At 48.8% G+C, this 13090-nt stretch overlaps 1 protein-coding gene across 1 annotated transcript; it reads right to left on the bottom strand.

Moving 5' to 3' along the window:
* Positions 1 to 3101: 3101 nt before the first annotated feature.
* On the bottom strand, positions 3102 to 12752 carry LOC110127090 (fatty-acid amide hydrolase 1-like). The gene is made up of 7 exons (XM_020877166.2): positions 12545 to 12752; positions 12126 to 12225; positions 11650 to 11693; positions 10915 to 10954; positions 10398 to 10506; positions 5043 to 5188; positions 3102 to 3454 (listed from the first exon to the last, which is right to left on the bottom strand). Exons 1-7 carry the CDS (start codon positions 12706 to 12708, stop codon positions 3326 to 3328), a joined length of 732 nt encoding a protein of 243 aa, XP_020732825.2. The 5' UTR covers positions 12709 to 12752; the 3' UTR covers positions 3102 to 3325.
* Positions 12753 to 13090: the final 338 nt, after the last annotated feature.

Here is a 13090-nt window from a genome sequence, read left to right on the forward strand (position 1 = left end):
GCTTCTGCCTCCCGAGGCCGGGCGGGGGGGAATCGCTCCGTAAATAGGCGGATGGCCCCGGGCGCTCCGGGCGCAGACACTCGTTTTTAGAGCCGGTAATTGACTCCTTTCAGTTGATAATTCATGGCTTGCATATGCGCTTTAATACGGGCGCCCGGGGAGGGCGGCGGGCGGGGCGGCCAGTGCGCGGAGCTGCGAGCAGCGGAGCGGCCGGGAGCCGGCCGGACTCGGGCGCGTGGCGTCCGGGCGTCTGTCCCGCCATGTGAGGGAGGGGGAAGGCCGCCTCCGCCGGGTCCGTCTGTCTGGCCCACGCGAGACCGGTGCGGGGGGATGAAATCTGAGTGCGGGGAGTGGGGCGCAGAGGCTCGGACAGCGCCCGGGGCAGCGAAGCGAGGCGGACCGTCAGAACCTTCAAGATGGATGGGGAGGAGACGGACACCCCTTCCCCTTGTAGCCGAAAGGGAAACTGAGGCCCAGAAAGGAGATAGGTCTTATCTGCATACCACAGCGCAGAAACAGGGCCGGAACCTCAGGTCCCGCTTCCTAAAGGGTCCTAGGCTGGGGCCTCAGTCCCAGCCTCCGTAGAACCAACCACGCCCCTGGGGAGATTTCCTGTCTCTGAGCTCAACCCCTCTCCATGAGCGAACCACCCTAAAGCTCTCAGAGTGGCCCCCCAGGAGGAGCTGGGGATTCTGGATACAGACTCGGAGACCTGAACCGACTTCTCGCCCCCTGGTGACCCCCAGGCCAAGAAGGAGCAACCCTCTTCCTCTCCCACCTGGCCTTCACCTTCTATGGAGGTCTTATCCTGAGGCGGTGACTGGGCCTTAGATGCCATCATTATTTCCGTCTTACAGAAGAAACTGAGGCTTGAAGAAGCTGGGAGACTTGCCCAAGGCCGTGGAGGAAGCAGAGACAAAACCTGGACCTGTGGGCACCCAGATGAAGCTCCCCACGATGGGAAGTAATAGGAGTGGGAAAAGGAGGGCCAGGAGATGCCCTGTCTCTGGAGGTTCCATATACACCAAAGCACCTCGAAGAAGCCCCTAGGAAGAAAGGCTCTGAGAAGGCCAGTGACCTGCCTACAGTCAGGCAGACGGGCGTGGGGGTGGGGGTGGGGGTGGGGGCGGGGAGGTAAGGGTTGGGGGAGGTAGGGGTGGGGGGAGAGGCTTCTGCTGAAGAAGGTGTTGGCAGGAAGTGAGAGGTTAGAGGTCAGCACTGGAGCTGGAGAGGAAGGCAGTTGTTGACCCCAAACTTCAGCTCAGGAGAAATGAGAGCAGCCCAGCCTGTAGGGAAGTCTGGAAGTCTGGCTCAGGGCAAGGGTTCCCATTTAATTATGCTCCTTGAGCTGGTATCTGCCACTCCCTTTCCCCAAGCTAATTTTAGCCAAAAATAGGATTCTTCCCCCATCTCCTAAAATCTGCAAATGCACCTGGTTTATTCCTGGTCCTCCTATCTCACTACACCACCCAGTATGGAGCTAAGACTGGGAAAGTCTTGATGACAAGCGAGAAGGCCAGGTAATGTCTGGACTATGTGAAGCTCAATGCTGCCCCCTGGTGCCCAGGCTTGTGCGGCTAGCAGGGTGAAGGGAAAGGAGGCAGGAGACATTTGAGACAGAAAACCTCTCTGCTCCTCCACTTCTCTGAGCCTCTTGACAAGGTGTATGTGTTGGTGTTCAGTCGTGTGGTGCTCTTTTATGACCCCATGGACTGTAGCCTGCCAGGCTTCTCTGTCCACAGGATTTCCCAGGCAAGAATACTGGAGTGGGTTGCCATTTCCTTCTCCAGGGGATTTTCCTGACCCAAACATCGAACCAGGTCTCCTGTTTTGCAGGCAGGTTCTTTACCTGCTGAGCCATCTGGGAAGGCCTTAGACCTCCCTCTTATGGGATAGGAAGTACAGAGAAGGAGCCATACTAACCCCTGACTGAGAAGATACCATGAGGATCCTTCTCCTGCAGAGATCTCAGACTCTGTGCTAGAGCCTAAAGAGAGGTGGAGGCCAAGGTGAGGTCAGCATTAGTCCTGTCCAGCCTGCACCTGGACACCCCAGATGGTTGTTTCTATTGTAAGTGGAGTCAGAACTGCCTTTTTAGTATGATTCCTGGGGTCTCCATCTTAGTTCAACACGGGCCTTTTTCTGCCTAAAATTCCATCATTTTTGTTCCTGAGAAGGTACTCAACAAATGTAGAATAAATGAATGGATGGGTGAATTCCATTTATTTGCACTGGGATATTATCTCCAGGAGTTCTGGGCTATCAAGCGCAGGGAGGAATGAGTTCATAAGTTTGCCTAGTTGATTGGAAGTGGGGCCACAAAGAGGAATGGGATAGAGGAAGGGGAAGTTTTTTGGGAGGAGAACCTCAAGAGAATTCAGGTGAACAGAAAATCATAGAGGAGATTGAGGGCTCAAAGAAGGCTTCCTGGAGGAAGTGACATTTGACACAGGACTTGAAGGGCAGTGAAGACAGTGATGATGTTTAGTTGAGGACAGTATGGACAGAGGCACAGGCACACCTTGTGCTGGCAAGAGGGCTCCAGTTTGAGAGAAAGGAGGGAGGTTACGCTGTGGTGGAGCCATGCCAGAAGAGGCTGCAGAGGTGCTCAGGAGGTGCTGGGTGTCAGGCCAGAAAATTTAGCAGCTCATGGGCAAAGCTCTGGACTGTGAGTGGGGGACTAACTCCCAACACAGGCTGTGTTCTGACTTGGTTTCACTCCCATGGCCTTGCTCTATGGAACTTTCTCTAGAAAATGGGAGCCATGGCAAGTTCTTGATTAGAAACGTGCCTAGGAATCACCTCTCCCATAAGAGTCAAGTACTGGCAGGTAGCACAGACTATATCAAATCTAACCCCCTCAGTTTGTAGATGGTAAGACTGAGGTCCAGAGAGGGGAAGTAACTTGCCTAGCATCACACACCAAGCCAGTGGCAGAGCCAAGATTTGGACCAGGTCTCCAAGCTCTCTGCTTGGGGCCTTCTCCCCTCTGCTACAGTCTGGGATAGCATCTCAGAGGCTGGAGGAGAGCAGCTGGAAGTAGCAGGCCACAGGAAGTCTACAGCCCTGCCTCCCCATCTAGACCAGAGATCATGAAGCCAGCCAGTCAAAATGTTTATTGAACCCTTCACCCTGCTCCCCATGCTGGGATAATCTGGGAAGTCTGTGTACTGAGCAGCCACACAGAAGGACAACAAAGAAAACTTCTAGTGGGCTTCCAGGAGGAGGAGAAATGAGGCGGATCTGGTATTCTTGAGAAGGAAGGAACATTGAGAGCAGACTTGGAAGAGGTTGTAGAAAGACCTCCAGGAGAAGGAGTGTCTTGTCACTTGGGTTCCATCTGGTTCTTGACCAAGGTCTCCACCTCCTTCATAAATCGGAGACACAGTTCTTCTTCCCATGGCAAAGCGATACACTGCACAGCCACCGAAAGCCCCACAGATCCTCTCACCGCCTGCAGGGAGAGAGGGCCTATGGACTCAGAGCCTGGTTCCTGCTCACAGGCCCCTTGCCCAGCCATCCTCACCACCCATAGGTGTGTGTTAATCCAAATATCTCACCCCCAGTCTTTATTAAAGTAGACATGCCCTGGATCTCAGAGTTCCAGGCTTCCTCAGCTCTCAGCAAAACCTGGAAAAACTGTTCTGCTTTGCCTACAATTCTCCAGGGTTAGGATGGAAAACTTGCTCCCTGTGTAGACAGCTGACTTTAAGGATGAAATATAAAACTGAGTATCCACCCCAGCAAAGGAAAAGAGAATGTGCAAATCCCTGACCCAGGACCTGACTGCACTTCTGCAAGGAAAGGGGTGCTTTGACAACCAAACACAGCTCAAGGAACATGGGGGTTGAGCCTGAGTCCCTGCCATGAAAATCAAACATACTTGTAGGCATTCAAACATGTTTTCATTGCTTTAAGATACCATATAAGCCCTTACTTGCTTTTGTCTGTGGAGCCAGGTCCCATGGCTTCGAGTCCTGGCTCCTTCACTTCAGCTGGCTATGTGGCTTTGGTCAAGTCCCTTAACCTGCCTGTTCTTTCATTTCCTCATTTGCAAAACCTCATGGGACAGTTATGGGATTTAATGATTTAATATATATACAGCACTTTTAAACAGCTCTTGGAACAGAGTAAGTGCTCAAGACACATTAGATAGTATCATTATTGTTATTTTCACAGAATTCAGGTCAGCAGTTCCACTGGGTAACTCTAGCACTAAAATCAATTTCCAGGAAAAATAAGTTACTTAATGTCTGACTCAGACATATGCATACTTTTCAGAGCCAGTTTCTCTTTCCCTCTCTCTCTTCCTCTCTCCCACCCAAGTCAGAGCTGTTATTTTAAGCCATGAATTCAATAGGTCCATAGAAATATTTCCTTGTGAAGCCCTCTCTGAATTAATAATAGCATTTTTTCAACAGTTCCTACATACAGGGCATTATGCTAATTGCTTCAGTCTTTTTCGATTTAACCTTTAGCACAACCCCACAAAGTGAAAGTAAACCCCAAAAAAGTGAAAGTGAAAGTCGCTCAGTCGTATCAGACTCTTTGCGACCCCATGGACTGTATATACAGTCCATGGAATTCTTCAGGCCAGAATACTGGAGTGGGTAGCCTTTCCCTTCTCCAGGGGATCTTCCCAACCCAGGGATTGAACCCAGGTCTCCTGCTTTGCAGGTGGATTCTTTACCAACTGAGCCACAAGAGAAGCCCAAATCTTGTCTTCCTAGAGAAAAAACTGTGTTTAGTTCAGTTACATAGTGACCTGCTAACCAGTCCCTTCACCTTGTAATCTTCACAGTAACCTCCTAGCCTTCACCTTGCTTCACCGGCCCTGTCTCTGGGACCGACCTTCCCCACAGAAGTGTCAGGGAAACCACTGCTTTTGCACAGTATTCTCCCCTGACAAGGGCAAAGGCTGACTTGGAGGTCAAAATAGTGTGTCTTCAGTGATGGGGTGAAACTGTAGCTGAGGTGGTAAAGAGCAAACACTAAGAGGGACCGGCCCCACCCCACCCCAACAGGCAGAGAGGGAAACTGACCTCCAGGAAATTTTTGTCCAAGATATCTCTGTAGTAGCCTTTATAGAAGGCCAGTTCCTTCTCATCCTGTGGCGTCACAGTGGTGACGGGCACCACGCCGGCAGGGAAGTTCAGGACGTTGTAAAGGCTCAAGTAGGAGGTGCTTGCTGTAGGAAGATCCAGGTTAGCTCAGGAAAATTATCAGCTCAGAAAACTCAGGGGACTTCCCTAATGGCCCAGTAGTTAAGAATCCTCCTTGCAATGGAGGGGGTGTGGGTTCGATCCCTGGTCAGAGAACTAAGAGCTCCCATCCCTCGGAGCAACTAAGCCCAAGCAGCACAACTAGAGAGTCTGTGTGCTGCAACAAAAGATCCCGCATGACACAATGAGAACTCCAAGTGCTGCAACCAAGACCGGAGGCAGCCAAATAAATAAGTGATCAATTTTTTAAAAAAGAAAGACAGGTGGGACAGAGTGTGGGTGGGTGCCCCCTTGGGATCTTTCCTGGAACTGCAGCCTTCTGCTTGCAATAGCCGTTTCAGTGCAGGGAGTCAGACAGCTGCCTACTGCTCCCCACAGTGGAGGGAAGGAGAGAGTCAGAATCTGCTCTGTGCAGATGGCCAAAAAGCACATGAAAAGATGCTCAACGTCACTAATTACTACGGAAAGGCAAATCAAAACTACAATGAGGTATCACCACACACAGGTCAGAATGGCCATCATCAAAAACTCTACAAAAAATAAATGCTGGAGAGGATATGGAGAAAAAGGGACCCTCCCATCTACACTTACATTCATAAGAATGTAAATCAGTGCAGCCAGTATGGAGAACAATGTGAAGGTTCCTTACTGTTAAAAAAAAGTTAAAATAGAGCTATTCTATGATCCAGCAATCCCACTCCTGGGCATATATGCAAAGAAATCCATAATTCAAAAAGATACATGCACCTCAGTGTTCATCACAGCACTGTTTATAGTAGCCAAGATATGGATGAAGTCTAAATGCCTATTGACAGAGGAATGGCTAAAGAAGATGTGGTATGTACATACAATGGAATATTACTCAGCCATAAAAAGAACAAAATTATGTCATTTGTTACACGGATGGACCTAGAGATCGTCATACTGAGTGAAGTAAGTCAGACACAGAAGGACAAACACCATATGATACTGTTTATATGTGGATTCTAAAGCAAATAATACAAAAGAACTTACTTATGAAACAGAAGTCATGAATATAGGAAACAAACTTATGGTCATCAGAAGGGTGGCAGAGGGATAAATTGGGAGATTTGGATTGACATATACAGAGGAAGTGACAAATAGATTCATGGGATTAGATCTGATAGAGTGCCTGAAGAACTATGGATGGAGGTTTGTAACATTGTACGGGAGGCAGTGATCAAGCCATCCCCAAGAAAAAGAAATGCAAAAAGGCAAAATGGTTGTCTGAGGAGGCCTTACAAATAGCTGAGAAAAGAAGAGAAGCGAAAGGCAAAGGAGAAAAGGAAAGATAGATCCATGTGAATGCATATTTCCAAAGAATAGCAAGGAGAGATAAGAAAATCTTCCTCAGATATCAATTCAAAGAAATGGAAGAAAACAATAGAATGGGAAAGACTAGAGATTTCTTCAAGAAAATTAGAGATACCAAGGGAACATTTCATGCAAAGATGCTCAAAATAAAGGAAAGAAGCGATATGGACCTAACAGAAGCAGAAGATTTTAAGAAGAGGTGGCAAGAATACACAGAAGAACTATACAAAAAAGATCTTAATGATCCAGATAACCACGATGGTGTGATCACTCATCTAGAGTCAGACATCTTGGAGTATGAAGTCAAGTGGGCCTTAGAAAGCATCGCTACGAACAAAGCTAGTGGAGGTGATGGAATTCCAGCTGAGCTATTTCAAATCTGAAAGATGATGCTGTTAAAGTGCTGCACTCAATATGCCAGCAAATTTGGAAAATTCATCAGTGGCCAAGAACTGGAAAAGGTCAGTTTTCATCCCAATCCCAAAGAAAGGTAGTGCCAAAAAATGCTCAAAGCACCACAAAATTATACTCATCTCACATGCTAGCAAAGTAATGCTCAAAATTCTCCAAGCAAGGCTTCAGCAGTATGTGAACTGAGAAGCTCCAGATGTTCAAGCTGGATTTAGAAAAGGCAGAAAAGCCAGAGATCAAATTGCCAATATCCACTGGATCACAGAAAAAGCAAGAGAATTCCAAAAAAAACTTCTGCTTCATTGACTACACCAAAGCCTTTGACTGTGGAAAATTCTTAAAGAGACGGGAATACCAGACCACCTTACCTGCCTCCTGAGACATCTATGCAGGTCAAAAAGCAACAGTTAGAACCAGTCATGGAACAAAGATATGGTTCCAAATTGGGAAAGGAGTACATCAAGGCTGTATATTGTCACCCTGCTTATTTAACTTATATACAGAGTACATCATGTGAAATACTGGGCCAGATGAAGCACAAGCTGGATTCAAGACTGCCGGGAGAAATATCAATAACTTCAGATACGCAGATGACACCACATTATGGCAGAGAGCGAAGAGGAACTAAAGAGCTTCTTGATGAATGTGAAAGAGGAGAGTGAAAAAGCTGGCTTAAAACTCAACATTCAAAAAACTAAGGTCATGGCATCTGGTCCCATCACTTTAAGGCAAATAGATGAGGAAACAATAGAAACAGTGATGGACTTTATTTTCTTGGGCTCCAGAATCACTGCAGATGGTGACTGCAGCCATGAATTAAAAGATGCTTGCTCCTTAGAAGAAAAGCTATGACAAACCTAGAGAGCATATTAAAAAGCAGAGACATTACTTTGCCAACAAAGGTCCATCTAGTCAAAGCTATGGTTTTTCCAATAGTCATGTATGGATGTGAGAGTTGGACTATAAAGAAAGCTGAGTGCCAAAGAATTGATGCTTTTGAACTGTGGTGTTGGAGAAGACTCTTGAGAGTCCCTTGGACTGAAAGAAGATCAAGCCAGTCAATTGTAAAGGAAATCAGGCCTAAATATTCATGGGAAGGACTGATGCTGAAGCTGAAGTTCCAAAACTTTGGCCACCTGATGCAAAGAACTGGCTCACTGGAAAAGACCCTGATGCTAAGAAAGATTGAAGGCAGGAGGAGAAGGGGAGGACAGAGGACAAGAAGGTTGGATGGCATCACCAACTTTATGGACATGAGTTTGAGCAAGCTCCAGGAGTTGATGATGGACAGGGAAGCCTGACATGCTGCAGTCCATGGGGTCACAAAGAGTCAGACACGACTTAACTGATACACACTACTATATATGAAATATATAACTAATAAGAACCAGCTGCATAGCACAGGTAAACTCTACTCAGTACTCTGTAATGGCCTATGTGGGAAAAGGATCTAAAAAAAAAAAATAGCGGGTATATGCATGTGTGTTAGTAGCTCGGATGTGTCCGTATCTTTGCGACCCCATGGACTGTAGCCTGCAAGGCTCCTCTGTCCATGGGATTCTCCAGGCAAGAATACTGGAGTGGGTTGCCACTCTTCTCCAGGGATCAAACCTGTGTCTCTTGCATTGAAGGCAGATTCTTTACCATCTGTGCCACCAGGGAAGCCACCCTGGCCTCATTACATTGTTTTTTTTTTTTTTAATTTGACTGTGTCAGTTGTGGCTCATGGGGTATGTGTGTGTGTGTGTGTGTGTGTGTGTGTGTGTGTGTATAACTAATTCACTTTACTATACACCTGGAACTAAGACAACATTGTAAATCACTATATGCCAATAATTTTTTTCATATATAAAAAGAATCCACACTGCAAAGCCTTACTCAGTGCCAGGCACTACACTCCCCTCTCTACACTGCTGAGTCCTTGACTCCTTCCCTCCTCTGTGAGATGAGGATTACTATTCCCTGTGTACAAATGGGAAACCAATGAGGCAGACAGATACACAAGTAGTGGCTGGCAGAGGATGCAGCTATGCCCTCCAGTACTCAGGACTCCAAGAGGGCTGGAGTGCAATCCTGAGTTGAAAATGTAGCTCCTCCCAGGAGCCACCTGTGTGCAGGGAGTGAGCATCAGAGTGTCAGGGAGGTGGACAGAAGACACTAGAGCAGAGCCACATGTGGGATATGCCTTGGGCGACCACTGTAGGGGGACCCAGAGGAGAGGAGCCCAGGCTTGAAGGGGATTTGCATTCTGCATAGCATTGCGTCTGAGACCTGCGCCTGCACTACACATGGGTGGCTGCCCTGTGTTGAGGCTTGCTTGCATCTGCAGGTGGGCTGCTGGGTTGAGGCCACCTCTGGAAGTGAGGCTACAGAAAGCATAAGAGTGAATGGGTATGCTAAGAGAAAGAAGTCAGACCCCTGCACCTCATACCTTTTGATTTTACTTATATGAAATCCTAGATGAGGCAAAACTACAGTGATAGAAAGCAGACCAGTGGTGGTGTGAAACACAACAGAACATGAAGGAAATTTGGCTAATGATGGAAATAGTCTCTATTGTGATTAGGTGGTGGAGGAGAAGGGGAAGACAGACAATGAGATTGTTGGATGGCATCACCAACTTGATGGACATGAGTTTGAACAAACTCTGGGAGTTGATGATGGACAGGGAAGCCTGGCGTGCTGCAGTCCATGGGGTTGCAGAGTTGGACATGATTGAGCAACTGAACTGAACTGATACATGTATACATACATATGTTAAAATTCACCAAGTTACTTAAAACTGGTGAATTTTATCTCATGCAAATTATACTTCAATAAAGTTCATTTAAAAAGTGAATGGAGAGACTTTCCTGGTGGTCCAGTGGCTAAGACTCTATGCTTCCAGGGTAAGAGGCCTAGGTTCGATCCCCGGTCAGGAAACTAGATCCTGCCTGATGTGACTAAGATCCACTGCAGTGAAATAAATTAAAAAAAAAAAAATTGAAGTGAATGGAGGAAATCCCCTGGTCGTCCGGTGCTTAGGACTCCGTGCTTCCATTGCAGGGTGCCACAGGTGCGATCCCTGGTCAGGGAACTAAGATCCCAGAAACTTCACAATAAAGCCAAAACAAACAAACAAACAAAGGGAATGAAAATTGGTAGGGACTGATAACGGGTATGAGTTTTCTTTTCAGGATGATTTAAATGTTCTGGAACCAGATAGTGATGGTGGTTGCATGACATTCTGAATATACTCAAAACCACTGAGTTGTAGGCTTTAAATGGTGAATTTGTGTTATCTGAATTTTATCTCCATTTAAGAAAATTTTTTAAAATAGTAACTAACATCAGAGGTAAAGGCCAGAGGCTGTGGGAGGACTCAGAAGTCCTGGACACCACACCCCCACCCCAACCCCACCCCCTGCCAAGGACCCAATGTTCTCTCACTGTTTGCCTTGGCAGGATAGCCAATATAGAAGGCGGGGTCCAGAGCTGGAGACAGCAGCACATCCAGGTCCAGGGACCTCCACTTGGCTATGAACTCTTGCTGATATTCCTGCAGGAATAGTGGCAGGCAGGAAAGGTGAGACTGGCAGAGGTCACTGTTCGCAGGACAAAATCAGACGCCACCAGGCTGAGTCAGGTTAAACACCAGGAAGAATTCCCAGGCTGTGAGGTGCAGACTGAGATGGGGGTGGGGCAGGGGGAAGTCAGGGTCTTCCCAGGGGCCAAGGAGGAGGGATGGGAAGGACAGTCTCAAGCTACAGTAATCTGGGGACAATGTATCATCCTTGCCCCAGGGAGACAGACTACATTAACCTCCTGGTCATCTTCCTGGTGCAGCTGAGCTTCCCCTGAAGGCCAAGACAGAGATCTACCATCTGCTGGGCTACTTCTGTCACCACCCAGGGGTCTGCTGCCCCAGTTCTGGCCATCCCTCGAGGTCTCCCCAGGCAGGTATTACCTCCACTGCTTTGTGCAGCTCCCACAGTTTCTTGGGTGTCCTGGGGAATGAGGAAGAAGGGGAAGTCCAAAGGTCAGCATGGGAGGACTGCTTTTTATACAAATGAGGCATGACACCCAGGAGGCAAGTTCTGGACTCTATGCAGGCTGCAAATCAGCTGATGGTCTGGGAATCACCCTGTATCTTGTCCCCTGGCCAAGACCCATTACCTCTCCAATGTTCCCAAGAGGACCCATCCCCTGGTCAAAGCCCCACCACCTGTGACAGGAACCCACAGGGTCCCTTGAAACCCCAGGTCCCTTCCCCTAAACTATGAGGCCCCAGGTCAACCCTCAGGCTGCTCCAGCCCCAGTTCCAACCAGCACCTCAATTCCAAGCCCACCGGGCGAAGCCCAACAGCAAACCCAAACCAGACTCCTCTCCCAACCACATCCTCACCCCAACTCCAATCTTAACCCCAACCCTGACCCAAACCTAACTTCAACTCAGGTCTGACTTTTGTCCCAACCTAACTCAATTCTAGTGTGTACTCAGAGTTCAACTCCAAAGTAAACCCCAGTCCCACCCAAAAGTCTAAATTTAACCCCATGCTGGGCATGATTCTAAAGCCCTTATTAGATCCCAAAGCCTTAAACAGCCCTGCTCACAGTGGACAAGGCCTCCAGCCACATGACCCTCACCCAGTTCCCAAGGAAACCCCTTGTGAATTGGACCTGAGGAGCCTTGATCACTTACCCTACTCCATACAACATTAGCCAAGTCTGGCTAACCCGGGGCTCCTGGAGGTGGGGAGAGAGGGGGAGGGCACTTTCAGAAACCATAGGGCGATGTCATCTGCCCGGGACAGGGGTCTAGGAAGGGAAACTGCCCCGCTCCCCCCCAGACCCCTGACCACAGCCCCAAACCCGGATCCCCCTTTCTAAATCCCCTTCCCTCTCACTGAAGCCCCATCTCTCTGAGCTTCTCTGAAGCCCCCTCCCCTCTCAGACAGCACTGCTCTCTTTTGACCCCCATCTCCCTTCTTTCAGTTCCTCTCCCATTGAGTCTTTCTCTGAACCAGCACATTCTCTGGGCCTCATCTTCCTCTCTGACCTGACCCCCACCCCCACCCCACTCCTCACCTCCAAGGGAGCCCCTTCCCCTTTCTGAGCCCCTTGTCCTCTCTGGGCCCCTTCCCACTCCAGCCCCTCCCATTCTAAACCCACACTCACGATATACTTCCAGATCCAGGCCAAGAAACGTTTGAGTGAGTCTGGCAACCTGAGAAAGGTGACTATTTCCTTCATGGAGGGGTCCAAAATGTCCCCCTGACTGAGGAACCACAGACACACAGCTGGTCAGTTATGGCTTTCAGCTGGCCGTCACCCAGCCATCAGCTTCCACACTGTAGATAAGCTACAGAGAGAGGTTTGACCCAAAGAAATACTCTATTCCCAGCAGCACCACCCCAGAACATGTGCGTCCTAAAGGCAGGGCTTCGTTGGGTGACTTGCTGCTTAGGGTCACACAATGAGCCAGAGGCACCAAAGCAGCCCAGGCCTGCAGCTCCCCACCTAGGGCTCGGCTGCCACCAGCCCCTTCCTCAACCCCATTTCCACCACACCCCACATCTGAGTCCCAGCAGACATACAGTTTCTCCAGAAGGCTGGCCCCTCCATCAGCAAACAGATTCCCTAGGAACAGGTTAAAGTAGGCATACTCTGTTCGGGGAACAGAGAAGGGGATGACCTGGGGAGAGAGAGGCCGAGTCAGGGCCTGGAGCTCCTCCCGCTCTGCCCCATGTTCTCTCTGCATCCCTCAGGAATTAAAGAGAGAATACCACATCAGTTCCTCAGCAAGCTTGGGAAGCATTTGGGCTCTGCCCACTCCCTCACCCCCACACAGAGATGAGGCAGAATTTGAGCTGCTTGCTTAACAGTGATCCAGCCCCTTGCCAAGTGCTTTATTGGGAGCTCATTCTATCATCACAGCCACCCAGTGCAGTAGCAACCTGAGGCTCATAGAGATGAAGAGACTGGCTCAGCAATTCTCAAAGGGGTGGTGGGGCAGGGACAAGTCACTGGGGCATGGGAAGTAGGGGAAGGAGGGGGGCACTCTGAGGACAAGAGGCTCCTTACAGCCATTTGATGGAGACAACAGAAACCCAAGCTCTAGGAATTACAGGACTGAGCCTCAG

The sequence above is a fragment of the Odocoileus virginianus genome, chromosome 5 (assembly GCF_023699985.2).
Source record: "Odocoileus virginianus isolate 20LAN1187 ecotype Illinois chromosome 5, Ovbor_1.2, whole genome shotgun sequence".
Lineage (NCBI taxonomy): Eukaryota > Metazoa > Chordata > Mammalia > Artiodactyla > Cervidae > Odocoileus > Odocoileus virginianus.

Bases quoted from the DNA above. Each gene is read 5' to 3' on its own strand.
- LOC110127090 (XM_020877166.2), bottom strand. From the start codon at position 12,708: ATGCAGAGAGAACATGGGGCAGAGCGGGAGGAGCTCCAGGCCCTGACT. The intron at 11,694-12,125 runs GTGAGTGTGGGT...CCCCACCTCCAG, and splicing joins CCTGGATCTGGAAGTATATC to GAGCCCCGGGTTAGCCAGAC. The intron at 3,455-5,042 runs GTCAGTTTCCCT...CTCTCCCTGCAG, and splicing joins TGGACAAAAATTTCCTGGAG to GCGGTGAGAGGATCTGTGGG.